The 26,413-nt window shown below is 41.1% G+C and overlaps 2 protein-coding genes across 5 annotated transcripts in view; one reads left to right on the top strand and one right to left on the bottom strand.

The window, feature by feature from the left end:
• Positions 1-1,318: 1,318 nt before the first annotated feature.
• FAM76B (family with sequence similarity 76 member B) lies at positions 1,319-18,930 on the bottom strand. The gene is made up of 10 exons (XM_026706873.2): positions 18,466-18,930; positions 14,055-14,119; positions 13,839-13,893; positions 13,146-13,301; positions 11,929-12,143; positions 10,236-10,283; positions 8,797-8,877; positions 7,021-7,156; positions 5,476-5,577; positions 1,319-4,748 (listed from the first exon to the last, which is right to left on the bottom strand). Exons 1-10 carry the CDS (start codon positions 18,604-18,606, stop codon positions 4,659-4,661), a joined length of 1,089 nt encoding a protein of 362 aa, XP_026562658.1. The 5' UTR covers positions 18,607-18,930; the 3' UTR covers positions 1,319-4,658.
• A 107-nt stretch (positions 18,931-19,037) lies between these two features.
• Positions 19,038-26,413, top strand: part of CEP57 (centrosomal protein 57) — a 30,916-nt gene continuing 23,540 nt past the window's right edge. Inside the window, exon 1 of one of the 4 annotated variants that reach the window (XM_026706872.2) lies at positions 19,038-19,599. In XM_026706872.2, the coding sequence (XP_026562657.2) occupies positions 19,540-19,599 (60 nt within the window). In that variant the 5' untranslated portion in view covers positions 19,038-19,539. Of the gene's footprint in view, positions 19,600-21,050; positions 21,150-24,088; positions 24,223-26,413 lie in introns of those variants that run through there. The other 3 variants (XM_087937058.1, XM_087937059.1, XM_087937057.1) reach the window with 3 other exon arrangements.

The following is a 26,413-nucleotide window of genomic DNA, read 5'->3' on the forward strand; positions in this document are numbered from 1 at the left end:
AAAGTACTTTTATTAGAATAGCACCTGGCACATTCTGTGGAATTCCTAAACTAAAAGTTTCCCCCGAACTTCCCACACTATCCCAACCTACAAACCATCTCCTTTTTACTCATCATATCACATCACATGAACCAATCCCAAAGTAAGTTCCAATTCTTTCTGTGCCACACGCTTTAACCTTGAACTATCAAAAGAATGGTATTTTGCCTAAGAGCTACTCAATTAACATCACCCCCCCCTCACTTTCTCCAGCTAGGTGGCCGCAATGAATCACGATTCCATAGCTGACACCTAAAAGGATGCTATGGGGACAAACGCTATTGCTCTAGAGCAGGGGTGTCAAACACACGGGATGCTTAAATCTGGCCTGCAGGACCTGCCTGGAAATAGCAAAGGACTGGCCCGTGGTGCCTCTCTGCAGCCAAAACAGGGCACAAGGGGGGGAAACACGTGCCCCCGTGCCCCATTTTTGGCTTAGATGGCCTTCTGCAGCACTCTGCACCTTGTTTTGGCCGGCAGGGTGCTGCTGCAGGAGGCGTCTGTCCTGTCTCCTCCCGCCCACCCCCGCCCAGCCCGCTGAGAACTACAATGCTGATCCGGCCCTTGAAGAAATCCAGTTTGACACCCCTGCTCTAGAGGACCTGACATTGAACAATGGATTTTAAGGGATATAGGCAAAGCGACTGAATATTATAAATAAATCCCAGCAGTAAGAACAACTAGTGGTTGAATCTATTACCCCAATGAGTGTTCCTCTTCTTTGGATGTGTTCATACAAAAACTAGATAGCCATTTGTTGTAAATGGTTTTAAATTAAATTCCTGAGCACAGGACTAAGTAAGAGCTAAATGGTACTTTCCATCTCTATGTGAACCTAGCTTATATACGAAAACCATTAAACTTTTTTTTTTTTTTGCAGTTAACTTCCAGAATGTGATAAAATAAACTGGTGTTTTTCAACCTTGGAAATGTTAAGGTGTGTGGACTTCAACTCCCAGAATACTCAAACCAGTATGCTGGCTGGGGAATTCTGGGAATTTAAGTCCCCCACAACTTCGAGTTCCCAAGGTTAAAAACCACTGGACTAAACAGAATACTAGGAACACCTTGAAATCATAACTTCAAATCTCATTTATTATTTTAAACGTTTATCCATTACAGGCAATCTGTAAAACACACGAACTATAAGGTGCCAGCTAGAAGGGATAACGTTTATAGAGGCATCAGTTTGGAAAAGGCTGATCAAACCCAGAGATTCTAATTACCCCTTTGCCCAATCCTGGAACCCAATAGGCAGTTACTGATAAGACAAGCATACTGCTGTTTTAAGAAGCTTTTATTGTGAAATATTGGATTTAGAAAAAGTACAAAAATGTCAAATGTGTGCCAGTACAGAATTTCAACACAATATACAAATGTAAGTTAAGATGAAAAGCTTCACCTCAAAATGGAGATAGACATTCTAACTAAAACAAAAAATTGCAATTATTTACAGGCTAAATGTATATAAATAATTCAAGCCCAAGGGATTTTTTCCCCTTGCTTGATGCCAATTATTTAAAAAAAAACAAATTGATTTAAATGCAAAAACCATAGTGTCATCTTGGGTCTACATAACATCAAGCTCTTTGTGAAAGCCACTCAAATCTCCAGCCTTTGAAACACTACAATTAAAAATAAATATTTTCTCTTTAGACATAGTAAAACTCTTGTAAATGTTTTGAAATGGGATATCCCACAGCTCTGGTATTTAAAAACCAGACTGTTGGATTTTTCTCTTCCTCTATATATAATGTTCCTATTGCAGCATAAACAGGTTTCAGTGACAATGCCTTGATCAGAAAGTCATTACGTTTCTTGTGAAAAGTTTTGACCAATTTCTTTTTAAATAAGTCCACCAATGACAGGTAGTCATTCAATCAGAAAAAGTATCAAAATACTCTGAAATGGAAGTCAGCAATTAAAAACAAAAAGTCTGAATGATAAAGCAATTCAACAGGATAGCAAAAGAATATTCTACCCTATCTATATAATAATTCATGTAATCTTCGCAAATAGTATTTATAAATTTACAAAGTTCATCTTTAGTATACAAAAAATAAAAAAAAATCTCAATATTGTAGAAAGCAGCTTTTTGTGTGTGTGTGTTTTCAAATTACAATTATTCAGTAGTCTCTTGGGAACAAACCCTCCCCAAACCGGTAGCTGGAGGCCCCCCAAAACCCGAAGGCTCACTGAAGTGCAATTCCTGTGATAATAAATTGAGCACCCCTTTATCAACTGGATTTTCCATTTAATAGAAACAAGTTTAGGCTAATACATTTTAGGTCAAAGAAACTCTTTTCTGGAATGGCGATGAACTTTTCTAGTGTCTTACATCCAGGGTTCTCAATCCCCTGGTCGGTCTGCGGACCTGCTAAAAATCGGATTAGCCTGCTAAAAATCAGATTGCGCAAACGAGTGAAGCCCCATCTGCGCACCTACAGGATCCAGGCAGTACGTGAAATAACCCCACCCCCACCCCACCCCCCGAGGAAAAACTGCCCTCCACAGAACCGGTCCGTGGCAGCCAAAAAGTGGAGGGCCACTGCCTTACCTCATTCTCCTAAAAATATTGAAGCATTATTGGTTTCTGTCTTTAAGCTTTACGCATCCAAATCGTGATTTCCAACTTACTTAGTTCAGAGTCACTTCTTGCTTACCTGCTGGAGCAGTCTTTTTTCAAATCCGGCAACTTTTTAAAGATGTGTAGGCTTCAAAGCCCAGGAATTTCCCAGACAGCATGCTGGTCTACGTTTCTTAAAGTCGCCAAGTCTGAAGAACGCTGTGCTAGAAACCCCTGGGCATTACACAAGGCTTGGAGACACATTCCAGGTTGCACTAGTTTGTGCAATGCTTGGGGGGGAATCTTTGCCCTGAAGAAATTGAGAGTGCAAGCAGAACACACTCAACAAACTCCTACAGATATGTATACAGCTGATATTAAGTAATGGTGGTCTCTATGGTTACTGATCTACCTCCAGACAATCCCAGGCTCTCCCCCAAAAATGCAGTTGGGGAGATTTATGGCATGTCTGATTAAATTCTTAGCTGGGAAAGAAAATGTGCTGTTTAATCTCATTTTATCCCTCTAGTGCAAATGGTGCTTCAGAGCCTACATTATTATCCTGTTACTGCAAAGACTGAGCCACGGTTGTAGGGCCGGCATGGTTCTATGACTACACAGCTGGTGGTTGTTGTTATTTTTTTTTAAAAAAAATTCTCAGTTAGGCATTCTGGTTTCTCCTTGGTTCCTTTTTTTAGGCTCCCAATTATTGGCCACAGAACTCCTGTGGGACAATGCCCTTAGCAGGATAGAATTGTTATTTTCTCACTGTGTAGAAATAACGAGCCATGTTTCCAGAACTGTTCAGAAACAGCATTCAATTTCAATGCAATCTCATTAAAAGAAACACCTGGAGAGCGAACTTTAGCTCAAATATTGTCCCATCATCGTTCAATCGAGAACACATCACTGAGAATACAATGCAAATCAGCACTGAAATAAAATAATTCATCTATTCATAGAAGTCCAACAGTTTAAAAGCCCCTCCCTCCATTAAGTTAGGCACAGCAAGAGTTAAGACAAATACTCTCTACACAGACACATCTGTTACAGTATCTACAGCCAAAATTCATTGCCTGCCAGAACTTAGCACCTTCCCTATCATTCTAACCATTTGATCTGAGCATTTGATCCTTCTGTATATGCATTTATAAATATATACCTACAGGGGAACGCTGAAACATGGTTAAAGAAAAAGAAAAGTATATACAAATACCAACATTCCTATAAATAAACCATTGAGAGAAAAGGCACTTGCAGGAAAAAGTCTACAGCGTATTTTCAGAAAAAAGAAAAAACACATTTTTTTCCGGTACTTACAATAGAGAATCTCTTACATTTTCTATAACAGGAAATGCAAAACACCAGTTATTACTAAGAATAGAAGTGTTAAAATCTTTTACATATATTTATAAGGTTTAATAAGCTTCTTGTAATAAAAAGCACCATGATTTTAAAACTCAATGCACTCTTATTTGGACTGAAAGACCAAGAAGGGTTGGTCAACATCTCCAGTGCTCTTGCTCAGTTTTCAAATTAGCTGCTGCTGGAATGTAGATCAGATTGAAAGTTGTCCTCAAGAGGTCTTTATCCAGCTCCCTACGCAAGTTTTTGCTCTGGTCCAGGCGACCTGCTAAAGTCCAACCAAATGCAATCAGTCTGCACAACAGGAGCACTTGGGGGAGCTGTCCTCTTGAAGGGCTTGTGTGTGTGTGTGTGTGTTATTGCATGATGTGATGACCAGGGACAGCACGCTTACTGATCACCAGGGACTGGCCATCTGCCTCCTTTTGTATGGCTGCACGTATGCATTATATAGATATGCATGCCTTCTTCAAACCTGTTGAAGTACTTTAATAATCCAAATAATTTTAATTTGCAGGGGAAAAAAAAAAAAGCAAAAACAAACCTCCGTAACATTACTCAGTTAGAAAAAGGTATACAGGAACTATGCCAGCAACTCTGCACGCCAAAAGGTTTGTTTCTACGGAGTTTTCCCCGGAGTCGATTTACCTTTCTGAGATTAATAGCTACGCAAACGGCCGCCATCTTCTTAGGGTGATGTCAGCATATTCCCGCTTTTGTCAAACTTCTTGCCCTTTGACAATGCTGCAACTTGTTTGAGAAGCTCTCTGTTCTTTGCCTACAAAAACCCAAAATGGCCGGTGCTCCTGGTTATTTTGTACAATCTGCATTATTCTACATTGCCACATGAAGATTTTTCTTTAAAATGCCTTTGCTTCCAACTTAACATCATTATTAAAAAGGCTGCTGCACAACTACCCGTGCAGTTAAATACACCATTTATATGAATCCTAATTTCAGGGGGAGGAAACACTATATCAGAGACGGAGAACCCAATGCAGTAGGCTGGTTCATCCAGTCTGTGGTACTACATTGGAGCCAAATCAACATTGAGTCATTGATATGTAGGAAAGATCTTCCCGAAATCTTCAGAGCATTTATATGATAATAATGCAGAGTGTACTTTAGTCTGGTAAGATTTGTCTGAAGGAGAAACTACCAATTCATCATATCGTTCTAAAACAGCGAAGGTAGTAGCTTTTGAGATTAACACATTTCATTATTTACCTATTACTATTAAGCAATATCATTCAATGATTATAAAATCATTTAGTCAAAAGGCACAAGCTTTTGTGAACTGTAGCTCACTTCATCAGATGCCAACTTTTTTTTTTTTAAAGAAAAATAACATTTATGAAATCAGGAAAGGTGTTAGCGGACTCCTCCTGAATTTTGGGTAGTAAAGTGAAATGGAACAGTACCGGGTTCAAAATTTAGGCCTTTTGGCTCTCATTCAGTGATGTTCTGAGGCATTACTGATGGCCTGTGAAATTAATACCATTTACCTGTAATTGTTCTACAGTTTCCTTATGAGCTCTTTCCATACTATTCATCTTGGTTCTTAGATTCGACTCTTGGTATTGAAAATCGGCCTTCAGCTCAGTCAGCTGAGAAAAAGAATTAAATTATCTCTTTAATAATACTGTCCATGGTTACTTCAATGCTCTCACTCTCAAATATCAACAATGTGTATTTCCTGAGTCTACTGGATAAATGATTAAAGATAAAGAACCCAATTTTCTTCAACTGCTTTAAAGGCCAGAAAAGAGAACATCATGCAGCATTAAGTAGTTTATCTGTATATATAAAGGATGCCGGGTTTATCTGTAAAATACAATACAGTGATTTAGAATTTTCCAAGTTTTTTTAATTATAACCAAATATACTGTCCTTTAAAATGTTTTAGAAACATTTTTTAAAAATATAGGCTTTTTCTAATTTACCTGAAACTTTAGCCTTGTCATAAAAGTCTGAGCTATCATGAAGTGGTAGGTATACATTTAAACTCTTGAGGTAAAAAAAAAAGAGGAATATTATAAAATTACATAACCAATATTATCCTAACTGCTTAAATATTTTAATGAGACTCCTTGGCTTAATTTCTAAAATATTTCAAGCCTTTTAGTGCTTCCATGCTAAACCGTCATCCTTTTAATATCCACACAATTTTTTTCCCCTGAATTTATCCAGTACATTTGTCATTTACACAGTTGATTACTAATTTAGGGCATCTTCCCTCTGAATCCTATTTCTTTTCCAAAAGGAAGTTTCTTGGTTCCCAAGTTTGATGGAAGATAGGAAATTGCCCCTCACTTCTCTTGATATAAAACTCCTGTTGAAAATGTTTGGTGAACTGTTTTTCTTGGCATTAGAAGCATACCGTGCCATATATTGTACGTTAGCTTTCGCTAATATTGCTGGCCGAAGCAATTATTATTTTCCCCCTGAAATGTCTTGTGCCCTATTGATTTATGCAACCACTTTAAGACTATTTTAATACATCATTGAGGAATCAGAAACTTGAGGAATATTAACCCTTTATCATTCTAAATTTGAAGAAACTAGAGGTGTTATACAGTACTTACTCTGGACATATTACAGAACTCATCACTTCAGTTGAGTATGTGTATGATCAAGCTGACTGTATAACAAACGTAAGCATAGCAATGGGGTAAAGTTGCCAGATGAAAAACTGTATATTAAAGTAATTTTCAGGACAACTTTCAAAACCACTCCATCTGTTATAATGTGCAGCCTTATTTATAGATTTTCTTGGAGGCACTCAAGACTATTTGCATCATTTTACATTATATGAGTAATTATATAAATTGACTTAGATGACATTAATTTACATAAATGGCCTTAAACTGCTTGGAAAACCATGGAGTCCGTTTTCTGAGGCTATGTCTGCATGGCACTATTATCTGTGGTTTGGAAAGCCCACTGAGGGTCTGGATGTTTAGCTGCATTTTTGAATATCTGACAAACACAACTCTCAGATACAGACGGAAAACTTCCAAAGTAGTTACTCAAATGACTAAACCATTCACCTTTTTATCCTTCTCCAGGATAGTCTGATCTCTTTGTTGCAAGAGGCGTTTCAGTGACATTACTTCTTCTTTCAACTGACTTATTAGAACAAAGTTGTCGGTGCCTCCGCTGTCTGCTGACTGATTTATAGAGCTACTGTAAAAATAAAGAAAATCAAATGTAACTAAAAACAGGAATAAACTGCATCCCCCGTGTGCATGTTTATCTGCTTGATACAGGTGATCCTTGACTTATAACCATTCGTTTTATGGTCAAAGTTACAATGGCACTGAAAAAAGTCACTTGTGACCGGTTCCATACTTATGACCGTTTTAGCATTCCCACCTGAACAAACTTTGGGTGCTTGGCAACTGCTATGTATTTACAACGGTTGTAATATCCTGGGGCACTGGGATTGTCCTCTGCAACCTTTCTAGGGAGCTTCTGACAAGCAAAGTCAACAGCGAGAAGCCAGATTCGCTTAACAGCGCACAATTCACTTAATGATTCACTTTAACAATTATAGCGATTTGCTGAACAACCTCGGCCAAAAGGTCAATAAACAAGACATGACTAATTTAATACCCGCCTTTGCTTAGCAACAAAACTTTTGAGCTCTACTGTGGTCGGAAGTCAAGCATACCTATGATATAGATGGATTGCATGTAATCTCTTCCATTGTATGCAGATTTTTATCCATCTTTTATGTCTGGTAATTGACAGGTTTTTAAAAAAAGGCCATGTATATTTGAGCATCGACTTTCAAAGGGTCAGAAACTTCCTTAATGGAGTAGTTATTTTTTTTTTTTATATACGAACAACTGTCAACTAAGAGGTTCATTTTTCACATACGATGTACAGAAAACTTATAACAAGTCACTTAGCAACTCTTCAAAGTTATGATAGATCCTGTAAAACAGGGATGTCAAACTTGATTTCATTGAGGGCCACATCACGGTTATGTTTGACCTTGGGGGGCAAGGGGAGCATGGCCAGCTCAATGTCACTCCTGTCAGGGACGCCCAAATGCTCTGCCAGCGAAAACGGGCTCCTGAGCTCCATTTTGGCTGAGATGGCCCCCTGCAACCCTCTGCCAGCGAAAATAGAGCTTGCAAGGCTTGCTCTGATTTCACTGGCAGAGGCACCGCCGGCTGGTTCTTCATTATTTCCAGGGCGGTTCCGTGGGCCAGATCTAAGCACCCCGTGGGCCAGATCCAGCCTCTGGGCCTTGAGTTTGATACCCCTGCCATAAAAGGAACTTATGACCAGTACTGGAAGTTCTGGAAGCCTCATAGTCACATGACCCCCATTTGCATACTTGGTAAATCAGCTGACACTGAAACTACTTGCAGCATCCATTGGTCACATGACCACAATTTATATTTTTGCCAGAACCCGGGGTTCACTGAATGCCCCATAGCAAACCATGGGTTTGGTTAATGATTGCCACAAAAAAAGGTCATAAACATTGGGCATGGCTGTAATTGTGGGTACAATTAGAGTTGTAAGTCAGAGACCAGTTGTATTTAGAATAACCACAAGGTTCATTATATTGCATTACATGTTGCTGCATTATATTGATTTCTGATTTAACTTTAGGTCATTTATTCCAAGAATTGCTGGTATCAGAATTTTCAGCAAAGATTTAGGCTAGCTTTGTAGAAATCTCTAAGTGTCAACAGTTGAAATAATATTCATGTTGAATTTTTTTAAAAAAACATGGGGAAAGTATGGACTTTACTTGTTCGTACATTGTTTTATTCAACAGAAAAAAAAATTCGGATCTGTATTTTTACCTATCTCCATTAGATGGCTTGGTTTCCATTTTGGGCTTTTTCTTTGGAGTTTCATTCTGAATAGCTGAAGAGGATTTATGGCTGCAAAGAAACATTAAGAATATTGTGTGACATATGGCCATATAGCCACATTTACCCCAAATAGCAAGCAGCAGTACATAATATAAATTCATCATATATCTATAAATATTATAAAGCTGAGGCAAGGATTCCCCTGCATCAGGCCCAGTCTGTCCTCTTAGCGTTTCTGTCAAATCTTAAAAACAAATTTCCATCATTCCTAATTCTTTTTAATGCTTAATGTCACTCAAGGAACATTTGAAGCACATTCTACTGTTAATGCCATGCTATTTATGCTCTCCCTAAAAAAAAAAAGAAAAGAAAAAAGATCCTCAGCAATTAGGATTTTCAAAAAGCCTCCAATGATGTCAGTGAAATCTTAAAAGTTAATACAGGTGACAAAAGTTTTAACTTTCTCTTCTCTAATGCTATGTACTCAATCAGCTTATTAATTTTAAGGGTGAGGCAATTCTGTCCTCCCCACTTCTGGTAACTACATTTTTCATTTGCTGGCATTTAACAATTTGTAAGGGGAAAGAAGAGAAGAGTATAGGACAAAAGAGAAGAATTGGAAGGGACCTTGGAGGTCTTCTAGTCCAACCCCCTGCTTAGGCAGGAAACCCTGTACCATTTCAGACATATAGTTGATCTATCTCTTCTTAAAAACTTCCAGTGTTGGAGCATTCACAACTTCTGGAGCAGTGGTGGGATTCAAAAATTGTTGCCACCGGCTTGGTGGGTGTGCTTTGCATGTGTGCACACACTTTGCATGCACGTGTGCACCAAACATGCACTTTGCGCAGGTGCAGAGGCATTTGCACAGGTGCGGACATGTTCTAACTCGCCTCCTGCAAGCCTGCACGATGCCGGTTGCTTCAGCAGCTGCTGTGCGGCGCTATTTTGTGCCGCGCAAAGCAGCTACGCTTCAAATTCTGCCGATAAAAGGGAGTATGGTAGCCCGGTTGGGCAGGCGAGCCCAACAGCAGAGCAACGGAGAGAAAAGGTTCAGTCTCCACTGCTTACTGCTCCTACCAGCTCTCCAGAACCGGTCGAATACCACCGTTCTGGAGGCAAGTTGTTCCACTGATTAATTGTTCTAACAGTCAGGAAATTTCTCCTTAGTTCTAGGTTGCTTCTCTCCTTGATTAGTTTTCACCCATGGCTTCTTGTCCTGCCCTCAGTTGCTTTGGAGAATAGCTTGACTCCCTCTTCCTTGTGGCAGCTGCTGAAATATTGGAAGATTGCTATCATGCCCCCCTTAGACCTTCTTTTTAATCAAACTAGACATACCCAGTTCCAGCAACTGTTCTTTATATAGAAACAAAAAATAGTTTCCAATCCAGACACAAAACAAGCGTGGTGTTTTCAATATTATTTACCTCTGCTTCCACAACCCCTGATCATCCTCTGGACTCAGACTGCCGATTCTGAAATACAGAAATGCAGAAATATTCTTATCAGTGGAATTCAGAAATGTTCTTCCAGCTTATCAGTGGAATTCCAATAACTGGCTTCAGTCAGTAACTTCAGAAATACAATGGTTTGAAAGGACGGAGAAAGAAGAAAGCAAACATACAGGGTGTTTTCATAAGGAGCCGGACAATTTTTGCGGCCTTGCCTGCCATTACAAGTAACCTTCGCTTAGTGATTGCCATGGGCAATGACTGTTTGCAATTACAAAGGTGATGAAAAGTCACTCTGTGACCGATGGCCACATGTATGACCACAGCAGCATCTCTGTCCCTCTCACCTACATGTTCACCGTTAGTCAGTACACGTGGCCTAAACAAACTCTCTCTTCCTGAGCTGCTTTTGGCTCCATTGCCAACGACCCCTAAAAAAATATCCAATACCAAGTTAACGAGCTCAGTTCTGGGACCTTAATTAATTTGATTAGAACTTTCCCTGACACTGAAAAGACTTGGTGTTGTGGCCTCTTGGCCCCTCCAGCAGCTGAATCAGAGGAGGCGGCGTGGGAGTCAGGGTCAGCATCAGGCAACCTGAGAGCTCTGAGGGGGAAGAGATAATGGAGCAGGGAGGGAGGGAGGGAGAAAGAGAGAGAGAGGGAGGGAGAGGGAGAGGGAGTGGTCTGGGCCGTCTGTTAGAGCTCAGATGGAGAGACAACAGCCCCCAGATCTGGAGGTGGCTGATGAGGAAGAGGAGGAACAGCTGGGTCCAGTGCCTGACACATGGATGGGCCGAAAGCAGAGGAGAGGAGAGCAGTGGAAATCCATGGGCCGATCCTTGGGATGGAAGAGCGACTACTGCTAGCAAAGCTCCACCCTAGCTCTGGGGATAAAAGGCAGGTGGCGGAGATGAATAGATGTGGCAAACAACTATTCATCTCCCTGCTGGACAGACTTGTTGGCCTGCAGTGAGAATTTTTTTGCTGGGACTGCTGGTGCTCCTAATAAAAGGAATCTTTGAGTTAACTTCAGAGGGTTTGTTGTGTTTGGAGACCTGGGTCAGAACACTTGGGATGGGTTGAGGTATGCGTGTTCCACGCAAACACATTCCTGGCCAATACACAGTCTCTAAGCAGTCGCACCAAGATGCTATATGACAGGGGTCCCCAATCCCCGGGCTACAGCCCACTACCGGACCACAGCCTGTTCGGAACCAGGCCAAAGAAGCGACAGGTGAGCACACATGCAGCTCTACTTGCATAAGCAGCAGGCAAGCGCATGCAGGTCCATTTGCACAAGCCGCGGATGTAGGTGTCTCCTCTTGCACAAATGGACCTGTGCGTGTGGGTACAGTCGCCCACCACTCATATGGAACTATCCCTCCTCCTCATCCTCTCCACACACCCACATCAGACAGCAAAGACCACTGCTACAGTATATGATCCAAGTTCTCCGGAGACAGCTGCAACATTCTCCAAACCAGGATGTGCCTCGGACACATCACAATCTGATTTCTGAAAATTGTGTCTTACCAAAGGAATTTGGTAAGCTGTTGTTGTTGTTGTTATTATTATTATTATCATCGTCATCAGTTAAATCTACCCCCTTCCACAGGGACACGTCTCCTTAAGGCCACTTCCGTTTCAGAGTTTCCCATCGCACTTACTTGTGATGGGCGCCACTGTGATGATGGTGGCGATGGTGGTGGGGGTGACGGTGGTGGTGGTGATGGTGGTGTTTCAAATGATGCTGGTCTTTCTCAGTAATAGACGTAGAAGAGTTAGAATGGGAGGGCCCTAAGCTCTTCCGCTGCTCCTTGGTCTTCTGCAGCACTCGCTTGTAGGACAGAGTACAAAGCCAACACAACAGCTTCCCATCAACCTTTTGGGAAATCATTCGCAGCAAGTTATGTTACACGTACTGAGTGCTAAAAAGACACACAACAGCCAGAATAAAATTATCAAATACTACCGCTGTTATTCTTGCACACAGATCTTAATATAAACAAGAATACGAATATGTGTGTGTGTGTATGAGCTTAACAAATTAACATTTTTAAAAATTTGTATCCTGCCTTTATTTTTACAAATAATTCAAGATGGCAAATATATCCAAATACATCTTCCTCGTTCTATTTTCCCTACAACAACAATCCTGTAAGGCGGGTTTGGCTGAGAAAGACTGGCCCAGAGTCACCCAGCTGGCTTTCATGCCAAAGGCCATGAACTCATAACTTCCTGCTTTCTAGCCTGGTGCCTTAACCACTAAATAAACTGGCTCTTCTATGTATATCCTATACATGATGAATTCCTAAGGCTACAGCACTACAGTACCTTGAATTTATGTAGAATTCAGTGCTTACTGCAATAGCTTATATCACATAAACAGTAGCTGGGCAAACTATAGATCAAACTTTTGACACTGATATTTGATTATTTTGGTAGTTTGCTCTTTCCAATAAATGTTCCAATTAACATCCAATTAATTTATCTTACTATCAGGTGTTACATAAACATATAAAACCCCTAACCCAGAAATCTATGAAGAGAAATTCCTTATATGCAAATTAATTCTCTAGAAATACTTGGAAGTAGTTGTTTTAATGTAGTATAAAAGGCAGTTTTTCTTCTAGAAAACTTCAGATCATCAATGCAACTAATCTAGTTATGTAAGACATAAGGAAGAGGGATAACACAGAGATCTTTTAAATTTACATATCAAGATTTGGTCATTGCTATGGACATTCATCAATGTAAAACTAAGTAGCAAAACTAAACACTCAGGTCTCACTTGGGAGAGTGGAGATTTTACTCAGTTGCTTTGAGATCAATTGCACTGTCAATTTTACACCACAAACTTTTATTTAAGATCACCAAAGCCCACCTTTCTTCTTCCTTCTTCTTTGCGGTCAAAAGCACATTGCTGCTTACACTGTTCACATGTCTGAGGTGGTCCATATTTTTTTTCAGAGTTTGTACAACGCTGGCATTTTGTACCAATAAAAGCAGCAATGATGTTGCAGTACTGACAGGGTTTTGGCTGGAAAAAATGGTTAGAAACTCTTAAAATATGTTAATTTAAGTTGTTGAGAACTGAAAATCAAAAGGAGGGGGGGAGATCATATAATTATACAGGGGGCTGAAGACAGATTGTCATCAAATACTTGCATGCTAAAAGAACATTATGTTTTATAACTGGAACAAGAGATAATGGGTCGTAATCCCTTTGAAAACATAGAGTTTCAGTAGTTCCGTCTCATATAATTCCAATCAGTGTCTGGAACTGTTTCATAAAATTAGAATTGCATTCATCTGGATGTCTACATCAGGCATAAATTTCTTATCTGCTTCCAAAAACCTCAAAAAAATCCCCTCAGTGTTATGTTTATTAATAAACTGTCAGCATGCATGGATCATATCTCTCTTCATGTCACATAAACAAGGAAAATTGTAATTGCTATCCCGGAAAATTGCTCTATTATTTCAAACGAACAAGGGTAAAATGTCTACAATTTGTGTAAGAATCTAGACAATTATAGTTTAGCAATCACAAATATGACTAAAGATGTTAACTTACCGTTCCAAATTGTTTCACATTTTGGGCGCACTTCTTGCATATTGTATTAGTTTTGCTAAAAGGAAAGCAAAATGAGGTTATTTTCCTGACGTGTGGAGGCTACAATTCCAAGAATTCTCAGCAAGCAGAACTAGATATGAATTTAAGTTCCATGCATGGCATTTCCAGAGTTACTTTTCTTCAACAATCCTTTGTTCATTAATATATTTAACTTACCTCTCTTGCTGAAACTCCGATCGGCAGTAAGTACATTTTACAATGGGGTGCGCAATCCGACATTCCTAGAAGAGATAATCAATGTTTTATTGAAGTGTAAAGAGTGGTATAAGGTACATTAGATTTTATCTTACAAAACAAAATTACTGCCAACAAGTTTTACCGATTAAGCAGATCACCAAATTTAGTGTATCAAAATGGAAAGTTGCATCCCTATCTCACACACATGTACAGACACAGCTAAATTATATAGCTTCTAAATCTTTGTGAACACATTATGCAATGCCCAATTTAACTTTCAGCTTTTGCAAATCACCTTAGTTCTGTGTAATTAGTGTATTTGATTTAATTATATTAGTTTAATTTTTTAAATGTACAATGCAAGAATGTTTCCAATCTTGAAAGCATTAAAATTATAAGATATCTATTTTAATCAAATTATTATATAATAAGGCAGTAGTACTGAATACTGTGCTGTATTTAATGATGGTCGTGTCACCAGACACATGAGATAAAATCTCACTTGCCAAGTTTGTTTCAAAAAATTAATTGGGGTCTGGAGGAGACACAATGAAGTCTTACCGCTTTTAAACATTCTGTCAGCTGAGACAGTAAAATAGGAAACTATTCTTGATTATTGGACTAACAATATAATTTATTAGAACAGAGCAGCACCTTTGCTAGACTACTGTACAGGTAGTCCTCAACTTATAACTATTTGTTTAGTGACCGCTCAAAGTTATAGCGGTACTGAAAAAATTAACTTACAACTAGCCTTGACGCTTATGACCATTAAAGAATCCCCACAGCTTTGTGATCAAAATTTGGGCTAGTCTTTACAACAGTTGCAGTGTCCTAGGATCATGTAGTTGCTATTTGCAACCTTCCCAGCCAGCCTCCAACAAGCAAAGTCAATGGGGGGAAACCAGATTCGTTCAACAACTGCAGTGATTCACTTAACAACCAAGGCAAAGAAGAGAATAAAACTGACTGTGACCCACTTAAGAACCAGCTTGGGAATTCTGGTCCCAAGTGTGGTCATAAGTCAAGGATTACCCGTATGCCATATGTTTCAACAATTTTTGAAGATTTAAAACATAAAATATTGCAATAAAAATAATTCACAAAAATCAATAATCTCACACACGATTTAAATGTAGTTTGCTCGTCAGTGGAGATTATTTTATTTTTCTTGCAAGTGCTTCTATATCATTTTAATGTAATGACTCTGTTCTATGCAGTTATTATCATTTAAAAAATACCCATGCTGCTGAACCCAAGGTTTACTAAGTAGTTTCACTTCTGTAACACCTAACAGACTGCCTCACACTACACATTTATTCAATGAATACTGTCTATGTGTGTGTGTGTGTGTGTGTGTGTGTGTGTGTGTGTGTATGTATGTTATTCAGCTTTGTTTGGGTATTTTCCCATGTCATTGTGGGAAAGTTGTAGTGACGTTTTGGCAGAATCTCATCCGCCAACATCAGGCCTCTGTATTGTGTTCGTCTGTGAGTCAGACTTTCACAGCTGTTTCTGTTTTAAATTTGGTACTAGCCTACTGCTGTGTTAGAATGGTTTTTTCTTCATCCTGATTGGTTGGGAGTCTTGGTCTGTGTTTATTGGTCTTGGAGTCTGCTGTGTTCTGCTTGATTGGTGTTTCTAATATCTTCTGTCTGTTTTGTAGCGTTTTTTTTTTGTCTTGATTGACTGGCAACATTGTGTTTCCTGTATTGGAGGCTTTTAGTACAGCTTGGCTGTACTACGGCTAACGGACGGCTATCATTTATTAAGAAGCTAGGTTTCATCTGGGTGCCTCGTTGGGGTGTGCTTGAGCTGGAGGTATCGGGGAGGGGGTCTATTTGTGCCCAGGTGTTTGCTTGGCTTGTGGTATGGAGATTTTTTTTTGTTTGTGAGTGCAGGCTTCCAAATAAATGACAATCTGGTAGAGTCATCTCTTCTGTTCATGCTTTCAGGTCTTTTTTCAATCTCTATGGCTTCTCTGATAATTCTGTGGCTGGGGTTTTCTATAGTGGCTAGGGTTTTGGTGCCATTGAAATCGATGCTATGACCTGTTTGCTTTCAGATGTTGGACTAGTGAGGAAGTGTGTTCCAGCTTTTTTACTGCATTTTTGTGTTCATCCAGGCGGGTACTTATACTTCTATTGGTCTGTCCGATGTATGTGGCAGGACATGATGTGCAGGGGACTTCATATATGCCTTGGTTTTCCAGGTCAATTTTATCTTTGGGGTTTCTTAGGATGGTGCTATTTTTCTGTCTGTTTTGAAGGCAGTCTTGATGCGATGCTTGTGTAGTATCTTACTGATTTTGTCTGTAGTACCTCTTATGTAGGGCAGGACACACCCCAACCAGGCACCCAGGTGAAACCTAGCTTCCTAATAAATGATAGCCAGCCGTTTACCCGAAGCCAAGCTGTACTAAAAGCCTCCAATACAGAAAACACAATGTTGCCAGCCAAGCAAGAAAAAAAATGCTACAAAACAGACTGAAGATATTAGAAACACCAATATTAGAACACAGCAAACTCCAAGACCGATAAACACAGACCAAGACTCCCAACCAATCAGGATGAAGAAAAACCATTCTAACACAGCAGTAGGCTAGCACCAAATTTAAAACAGAAACGGCTGTGAAAGCCTGACTCACAGACAAACACAGTACAGACGCCTGATGATGGCAGATGAGATTCTACCAAAACAACTTTAAAAGCACAACTATAATGACATGGGCAAATACCCGAACAAAGCTGAATACCATAGATACCTGGGAAAACTTAAGAAAACACACACACACATACATTATATATGTTACATGGGCTGTTATTATATGTTTTATATATATATATATTATATATATATGCTGTTACATAAGAAAGCACAGACAATACAGATGCAGTCAGAAAACCACAACCATTTTTGGCATTTTTGAAATTTTCAATTTTTTTAAATTGCTTTGTTTTGATATTATGAATTTATGAAATTAAATGAGTTGGGATGTGTCAGCTACTGTACATCTAACCTTCTGTAATGATTTTGTAACTGCCTAGGAATGCTCATATCATAAAAGAGCACAGCTTTTCTTTTTAAGAGAAAACAGATGTCTCCTCCTCGCTAAAATCCAATCAACATTTGGTGTTTTATATGCATACAACTGATTCTTTCCATTTCAAATATCTAAGTAGCAGTGGATTTATGTTTTAAATGTCAGGTTGAAAGCACAACCTATATACAAACAAGAGATATCAGTACCTCTTGTTCTCCCACTCCCAAAATCTAGTAATAGAAACATTGTGCATTTTTCCATCCATGGCTAACAAAGTGCAATTCAGCAGGTAACACAGCACAGGATCTGATTTTGTAAGTTTCTAAGGTATGGGTGGGAGAACGTTGGGCTTTTTTTTTAATGACTTGTGGACTTCAACTCCCAGAATTCCTGATCCAGCTATGCTGGGAATTGAAGTCCACAAGTCATAAAAAGGCCACAGTTCCCCATCTCTGTTCTAAGGAAAGAAAAAGGGAGTCCGGCCTATTAGTACAGTATAAAAGCCTCAAAGCCTTCTGCCCTATTATTATTACTAACACCATGTGTGTACATGGGAATGTACGAGTGTTGCCCTAATGTTATTACTATTTTCCTTCTGATGACTTTTTTTTTTAATACTTCATGGTGTCAGAGTTTAAGTAACCATCTTGGTTCTGCTGCTGAAGAATGGATGGAAGAAACAAACTTGGGTTATTTTCACTATGTGGGTGTACATATGAACAAACATGTGTGAAAGTATATGTGTATGTAAATGTACATGCAAATGTACAAGTATGCTGCCCTAATATTACTAATTGGTATTTTTCTTCTGACAGGTTTTTTTTACATTTAATGGAGTTTACTTTAAGTAACCATCTTGGCTGAACAATTTATTAAAAAAGCAATCTTGGGTTATTTTCCTTCCAATGTGGGTGTGCATGGGTGTGTGTGAATGTAGGACAGTGTTGCCCTAATATTACTACTAATCGTATTTTCCTTCTGATGACTCTTTTATACTTCATGATGCCAAGAGTTTAAGTAACCATTTTGGTTTCTGCCGTGGAATAATTTATAGAAAAAAAACGAACTTGGGTTATTTTCACTCCTATGTGGCTGTGTGTGAAGCCATGAACACACAAACACGTGTGTGAGTGTGACTGTGTGAATGTACGAGCGCGTGTTATCATTTTTATCTGCAAGGAAACCTTCATATAATGAAAGGCCGAAGGTTTGCTCCGAACGGGCGAGAGCCTTTCTTCCAAAGCCTCCGCAATCCAAAAGCCGCCTGGCCGGTCGCAGCCGCCCACGCAACCGTCCCTCCCTTCCTTCCTCCCGCCGCCTCCGCCCTCGTCCCCTCGGAAGCGGCACCTTGCAGAACTGCTGTCCCTGGGAGAGCTCCTCGAAAGGGTAGCGCTGGTTGCACTTGGTGCAGGCGTAGAGAGCCGGGGCCGCGCCGGATCCCGCGCCCGCCGCCGACGCCGCCCCAGAAGCCCCGGATGTTGCCGCCATCCGCCTTCCTCTCGGTCTAAAGGGAGCCACGGCCGGCCGGCCGCCAGCCCGCCCGAGAGGAAATCCAAGCCACACAAACCGCGCTCCGATCCTCGCCGACGCGGCCGTTTCCCGGCGTCGATAGGCCGCGCCTCTTGTGTCAGCCGCGGGGCCCGAACCTGTTTTTTTTTTTTCTCTCTCTCTCTCTCTCTCTCTCTCCTTCCCCTTCTGTTCTCCCTCCTTCTCACACAAACACAGGGAGAGCGCGAGCGAAGGAGCGAATGAACGCCTCCGATAGGCGGGCCCGCCTCCTCGTCCAATCCGAGCCGCGCGGCAATACTTCCTTTCAAACCTCGCTGCCCAATGGCGGGGCGGGACGGAGGGGCGCGCGTCGCTGCCCGCCCGCCTCGCGCGTGACGTCACACCCGACCCCCCCACCAATCAGGAAACCGAACGGGTCCCGGAGCGCGCGCGCTCTTTCATTGGTCCTCCGTGGCGCTCTTCTGAAGTTTGGACGGCTTTTTCCTTCCGACCGTCTCATGGCTGCGCTTGCGCAGAAGAGAGCAGAGATGCGTCCTGCCTTTTCTTCCTCTCGATTCTCTGCCAACAGCTAGAAAAAAAACCAATCTTCACCCACGCCGTACTGACTGTACAACTGGCTTCACTAGTAATACGTTCCCAGCGTCGAAAATCCAGGTTGAGCTTAAGAACCACCGCCTCTAAGTCCCATCGCCTATTCCTATTGGCTGCTTGTCGCGTCAATCGCCGTCTCCACTCTGTGACGGAAGCGTGCCGTAAGAGGCAACGAGCCGGATGCGTTAGTAGGGGGGGGGGAGGAGAGAGAAGGAGTCGCGTCGTGGTTGGCCGGTTGCTATGTCACTCAATAGGGCTACCTTGTTGGCAGCTGGAAGGCCGGAGGGAGGAGGCGGGAGCTGCTGCTGGCCTTAAAGGGACATGCACCCGGCACTACCGCCTATTTACGACATGGCGGTGGCCGAAGCCCCTGAGCACACGGTGAGCCGGAGGGAGGCGAAGCCGCGACGGCGGCCCTGCTAGGGACCTTATCTCCAGTATATGGGGTGGCACTCATAGACCGTCCCTCCGTTCGTGGAGGCCCGAGTGTACCTACTCGGGAAGGGGGACAATATGCGCTCTGCACATGCCCAGAGACGCGTTTTCCGTTAGGCTGCTCTCTCTATTCCTTAACTTCGGGAGTTTCACTTGTATTCTCGCCCTCTCCATGTAGCATGGACTGGTGGGTGAGGTGGGATATAGTTAAAATGAGCCCGAACTTAAGCAATTTATTTGATCTTGCTTTAGGAAAAAACAATTTGGGGGGAGGGAGGGAGGGAAGCTGTTAGTGGCCTCAATTAAAATTATGAACATAAGCCATTCAAATAAAATGGAGCTCAGTTGCTGGGGGAAAATGGACTATTCTGGGGTGCTGCTTCTAGCCAACAACCGTGGGCATTTCCTGGTGGTCTCCCTTTCGAGGTCTGTGCAGTTTGGGCTGATCCTGGGAGCCCCTGGTTATTTGTCAGGCTCATCTCCTTGGGCTGCAAGGAAGGTAGATAGGGAAAGAAGAGAATTTCATTTGGAGGCTTGTCTGAAACAGGCAAGGGGGGTTGTGTATGCATGTATGATTGATTGCTTATTGTACCCTATGACTATCATTAAGTGTCATTACCCTATGATTCTCAACTCTGAACGAATGTATCTTTTCTTTTATGTATACTGAGAATATTTACACCAAGACAAATTCCTTGTGTGTCCAATCACACTTGGCCAATAAAGTATTCTATGTGACACACCTTCTAAGACAAATATAAATAAACCCATTACACACACACACACACACACCTTGCCTGTTGCTGAGAAGGCCCCCCAATGAAATTCTCTTCTTTATCTACTTTCCCTGCATGGATCTTCCTTTCTTGTTTTCTTCCTTTTTTTTTTCTTTCTCTTTCATTTTCTTTCTCTCGTTCATATATACGTGTGTGTGTGTACACACATTCCATTATCCATCCGTTTACCCATCTCATTGATTTATTTATATTTGCCTTAAAAGGTACCAATTCCTTCCTTTTCTTGCCATGAAAACTCACAGGTTTACTGCATGTCCCAAAGGCGCTTTTTCAAAAAAGACAACTGGACTTTATTTTGCTTGAAGATGTTTTGCTCCTTATCCAAAAAGCTTCCTCAGTTCTGAAGCTGAGCTGAAGAAGCTTCTTGTATGAGAAGCAAAACATCTTACAGGAAAACCAAAAAACGGTCCAGTTGCCTTTTGAAAAAGCGCCTTTGGGGCAACTGTGACCTGGATAACTCAGATTGTTCATAGAAGTTTACTACATGTATATGTTTACTGTAATTCTAGAAATTCTAACAACTGCCTGTTCTATAAACTCCTATAAGATTGACTAAGGCTGGCTTTGTGCATTATTGGGGACAAAATTTCTCAGGGAATTTCACCACCTCAGTTATGTGTCTGCTCAAGGCTTGTCTATCCATCCTCAAAAGGCATGAAGTCTCTTTGGCACCAGGCAGCAAAATGTATTTTGTTCCAGGTATTTTTACCATTTTATCTTCTGTTCAATTTAAATTAAATCAACCAGCCTACATAGGAGTAGGATTATTTCATTTCCTTAGTATTGCCATATCCTGAGTGCAAAATTTCTTGTGACTAGAAGATTACAAAGCTTTCTGAATCTCTCTCTTTTTTATCTAATTATCCAGATTTCTGCAGCCCACAATAGTTTTCTCTTATCTATTCATTGCATTGCATTATATTTCCTCTTAAATGGTTTTAGAAACTTGTAATGCTTTTACAACATTTGTAATCTGTCTGGAGAAGAGCAGTTTTAAAATGTAAATGTTTGCAATGGTTTATAAAATGTGCTGGCTGGGTTATCTCAACTTGCAAAGCCGAAAATAAACAGTATTATGGATTAGAGTACAGTACTGTAATATGTAAGTATAACATTGCCACTGGCCTTCAGTTAGTTTCAGATCTTGGCAGGATGTTTACTATATGCTCTTGAATGTTTTGAATCTCTCTATGTAAGGAAAAATAGAAATTTAGAAATTGCAGCATTTTTATAATGTTTTAAAGAAGCATCTTGGGAGCCTTTTATACTGTCTTTGGGGAGATAATATTATTCCGCAGTTGCTACTTTGCTAAAACCATATTTAAACATTTGGGAATTCCACAGAGGGTGTTTTTCAAATAATTCTGTATGATTTATATATTCAGGGACAAATTTGAAATATATTTAGAGTTGTGTTGAGTTGCTTAGCAACTGCCCCTCCCCCAAGAGATAAAAAAGATACTTATTTCAAACTAAATTCTTATTTCAAACTTATCTTAATATTTGTGAGCTTGGAGCATTGAATGGACAATTGTTTGTCTTCCCATATCACATTGTTATCTTTGCATTGCCTTTTAACTTTTCAAAACTTGAATGCTTTTGTTTGAATGCATAATTTTTAGGAGTATCTCTAGTTTACTTCCTAAGTTCTACTTTTTTCAGTGTAGAACAGCTCTGAGTGCTCCAAAAGAGTAATTTAATCATAATGTTGCATAGGAACGAGCTGAGAAAGTTATTTCAAATAAACATTTGTCACTTAATTTAGACCCAAGTTGTCGTAGGTGTGCAATACAGTAAGCCACAAAAGATTCATATCGCAGCCCATGTCACGTGGACTAAACCATTCCGGTAGGATGTGTAGGAGGCAGGAGAGAGAAGAACAAATAATAATGAAAGCTGCATAACAAGAACCTGCCTTGGCTATATTGAATCCATTTCTAGTCATGTTTCCTTGGAAGCTTACAGCCTCTTTGTGGAAGTAAACCAAAGTTGTTGGTTATTTCCAAGCAGACAGGTGAATAATATGGTTTTACATTATAAATATTTTATACCATGTTTCTTTCAAGAAGCCTCAGGCTTGCTTGCTTTGCTTATTTATTTTATTATCTCACCTTTATTATTTTTATAAATAAGGTGATGAACATACCTAATATTCCTTCCTCCTCCTGTTTTCTCCACAACACCCCTGTGGAGTGGGATGGACTAAGAGAGAGGGAGTGACCCAAAATCACCCTGCTTGCTTTCATGCCAAAATGAGACTAGATCTCACAATTTCGAGCCTGGTGCTTTAACCAGGAGTCTTCAAACTTGACAATTTTAAGACTTGTGGACTTCAACTCCCAGAATTCCTCCTCTTGTCATGTTAATTCAGGAATTCTGGGAGTTGAAGTCCACAAGTCTTAAACTTGCCAAGTTTGAAGGCTCTTGCACTAGACCAAACTGGCTGAAATATTACTCCTTCTTTCATTCCTCTTCAATAAACGCTCAAGAGTATATTGAACTGCTCAAGAACAGTAGCAAGACTTGAGGTCACTTAATAAGCTTCATGCTGAATTAAGGATTTACTTTCTGGTTTACTTTCTGGATTTACTTTCAAGTTTGCTCTTCGTGAGTCATCTACTTTTGCCTTCTTAGAACAGCATTTCTTTGTGGCCTGCTGACCTGCCAGGGACGAGCAGATTCATTTCAAAAACGACAGGCATTCTCCCTACTAGCAAGGTTTTTTTAGCTGCATCAAACCTGCATTCTGATTTCTCACTGATTACTACAGCTAGTGGAATACCCAAAGAGGCAACTGGACTTTCTTTGTGTTTCCTTGAAGACATTTTGCTTTTCGTCCAAGAAGCTTCTTCCTTCCTCAGTTCAGCTTCTTGGATGAGAAGTGACACATCTTCAAGGAAAAAACAAAGGAAGACCAGTTGAAAAAGCACCTTTGGGACAACCATGATCTGGATGACTGAGAATCTCCATAGATACTTAGCTAGTGGAATAGATATGTATTAATTAGATATTATGATTGGATATTTCGTGATAGTATCCGTTCATAACCTTGCTTTCAACTGCAGATTGGTGTGAATATCCGCTAGTAGAAATTTCTATTTTTATTTTGTTTTTCAATTCTATCCTTGGCTTAGGCAGGGGTGTCCAACCTTGACAACTTTAAGACTTGTGGACTTCAACTCCCAGAGATTCCTCAGCCAGCTTTGCTGGCTGAGGAATTCTGGGAGTTGAAGTCCACAAGTCTTAAAGTTGCCAAGGTTGGACACCCTGGCTTAGGGTCTGCCATAATGTTTCCCCTTGTCTAAGAAAAGATTGCCGCTAAAAAGTGGTTGATATTGCCAAATCTTGTTGATGAAGATTCTTAGTCACCCAGGTAGAGTTGCCTGAAAGTTGAGTCATGGCAACTGGAGTTCTTTTCTTTTTCGATTTGAAATATTTCACTGCTTATCCAAGTAGATTCTTCAGGCTGAGCCGGGTGGTTGGGAGAACACCATATATATGTCCTCCAGGGTGGTTTCATTTCTCACATAACCTGAATAGGCTCATCAGATGAGTGGACAGAGAGTAATTGGGATCTAAATATTGCAACTGCTAAATCTTTTCCTTAGATCCTGGTCAAATGTGGTCTCCCGGGTGAGCCTGTGAAGTGGTCTTAATCTTCCTGTGTACTGATGAAAGAGCAGTATAAAAAATGGGAGATAAGTTGTGTCTGAGGACCCCACCCCTTTTGAGGGAATCCTCCACCAAGAAGGTCACACTTAAAAACCCACAAGTAAGGGAAAGATTTGTCAGCTGGAACATTTACATCCCAATGACTCTCTGCCTACTCATCTAATGAGCCTATTTAGGGTAGGTGAGAACTGAAACCACTCTGGAGGAAATACACTGCTCGAAAAAATAAAGGGAACACTTAAACAACACAATGTAACTCCCAAGTCAGTCACACTTCTGTGAAATCAAACTGTCCACTTAGGTAGCAACACTGATTGACAATCAATTTCACATGCTGTTGTGCAAATGGAATAGACAACAGGTGGAAAGCATAGGCAGTTAGCAAGACATCCCCAATAAAGGAGTGGTTCTGCAGGTGGTGACCACAGACCACTTCTCAGTTCCTATGCTTTCTGGCTGAGGGTTTGTTCACTTTTGAATGCTGGTGGTGCTTTCACTCTAGTGGTAGCATGAGACGGAGTCTACAACCCACATAAGTGGCTCAGGTAGTGCAGCTCCTGAGGATGGCACATCAATGCGAGCTGTGGCAAGAAGGTTTGCTGTGTCTGTCAGCGTAGTGTCCAGAGCATGGAGGCACTACCAGGAGACAGGCCAGTACATCAGGAGACGTGGAGGAGGCCGTAGGAGGGCAACAACCCAGCATCAGGACCGCTACCTCCACCTTTGTGCAAGGAGGGACAGGAGGAGCCCTGCCAGAGCCCTGCAAAATGACCTCCAGTGGGCCATAAATGTGCATGTGGCCACTCAAACGGTCAGAACCAGACTCCATGAGGGTGGTATGAGGGCCCGACGTCATCAGGTGGGGGTTGTGCTTACAGCCCAACACTGTGCAAGACGTTTGGCATTTGCCAGAGAACAAGATTGGCAAATTCGCCACTGGCGCCCTGTGCTCTTTCCAGATGAAAGCAGGTTCACACTGAGCACATGGAGCAGATGTGACAGGGTCTGGAGACTCTGTGGAGAACGTTCTGCTTCCTGCAACATCCTCCGGCATGACCGGTTTGGCAGTGGGTCAGTAATGGTGTGAGGTGGCATTTCTTTAGGGGGCTGCACAGCCCTGCATGTGCTCGCCAGGGGTAGGCTGACTGCCATTAGGTACTGAGATGAGATCCTCAGACCCCTTGTGAGACCTTATGCTGGTGCGGTTGGACCTGGGTTTCTTCCAACGCACAACAATGCTAGACCTCACGTGGCTGGAGTGTGTCAGCAGTTCCTGCAAGATGAAGGCATTGATGCTATGGACTGGCCTGCCCGTTCCCCAGGCCTGAATCCAATTGAGCACACCTGGGACATCATGTCTCGCCCCATCCACCAACGTCACGTTGTACCATAGACTGTCCAGGAGTTGGGGGATGCTTTAGTCCAGGTGTGGGAGGAGATCCCTCAGGAGACCACCCGTCACCTCATCAGGAGCATGCCCAAGCATTGTAGGGAGGTCATACAGGCACGTGGAAGCCACACACACTACTGAGCCTCATTTTGACTTGTTTTAAGGACATTACATCAAAGTTGGATCAGCCTGTAGTGTTTTTTTTCCACTTTAATTCTGAGCGTAACTCCAAATCCAGACCTCCATGGGTCGCTAAATTTGATTTCCATTGATCATTTTTGTGTGATTTTGTTGTCAGCACATTCAACTATGTAATGAACAAAGTATTTAATAAGAATATTTCATTCATTCAGATCTAGGATGTCTTATTTTTGTGTTCCCTTTATTTTTTTTGAGCAGTGTATATGGGATTGCTCAGATTGAAGAAGCTATTTAGGTAAGTTCGAACAACAGGAAAAAGAAATGGAATCCAGTTGCTGTGGCTCAACTTCCAGACATTGCCAAATCTTGCAGAAATGCTCAAATATCTTGAGAGTTTGGTTAGTTACAGAACAGAGTTGGAAGGGACCTTGGAGCTCTTCTCGTCCAACTGCCTGGTTCAAGCGGGAGACCCTATGCTATTTCAGATGTGGCTATCTAGCCTCTTCAAAAAAACCTCCAGTGATGAAGCACCTACAATTTTTGAAAGCAAGCTTCTTCCACTAGTTAATTTTCCTCACTGCTAGGAAGTTTCTCTTTAATCCTAGGTTGCTTCTCTCCTTGATTAGTTTCCATCCATTGTTCCTTGCCTTGCCTTCTGGTGCTTTGGAGAATAATTTGATCCCCTCTTCTTTGTGGCAGCCCCTCAAATACTAATCCTGTACTATCGCGTCACCCCTAGTCCTTTTCTCTAGTCTAGTCA

The sequence above is a fragment of the Pseudonaja textilis genome, chromosome 7 (genome assembly GCF_049901715.1).
Source record: "Pseudonaja textilis isolate UNSWEBS1 chromosome 7, rPseTex1.2, whole genome shotgun sequence".
Lineage (NCBI taxonomy): Eukaryota > Metazoa > Chordata > Lepidosauria > Squamata > Elapidae > Pseudonaja > Pseudonaja textilis.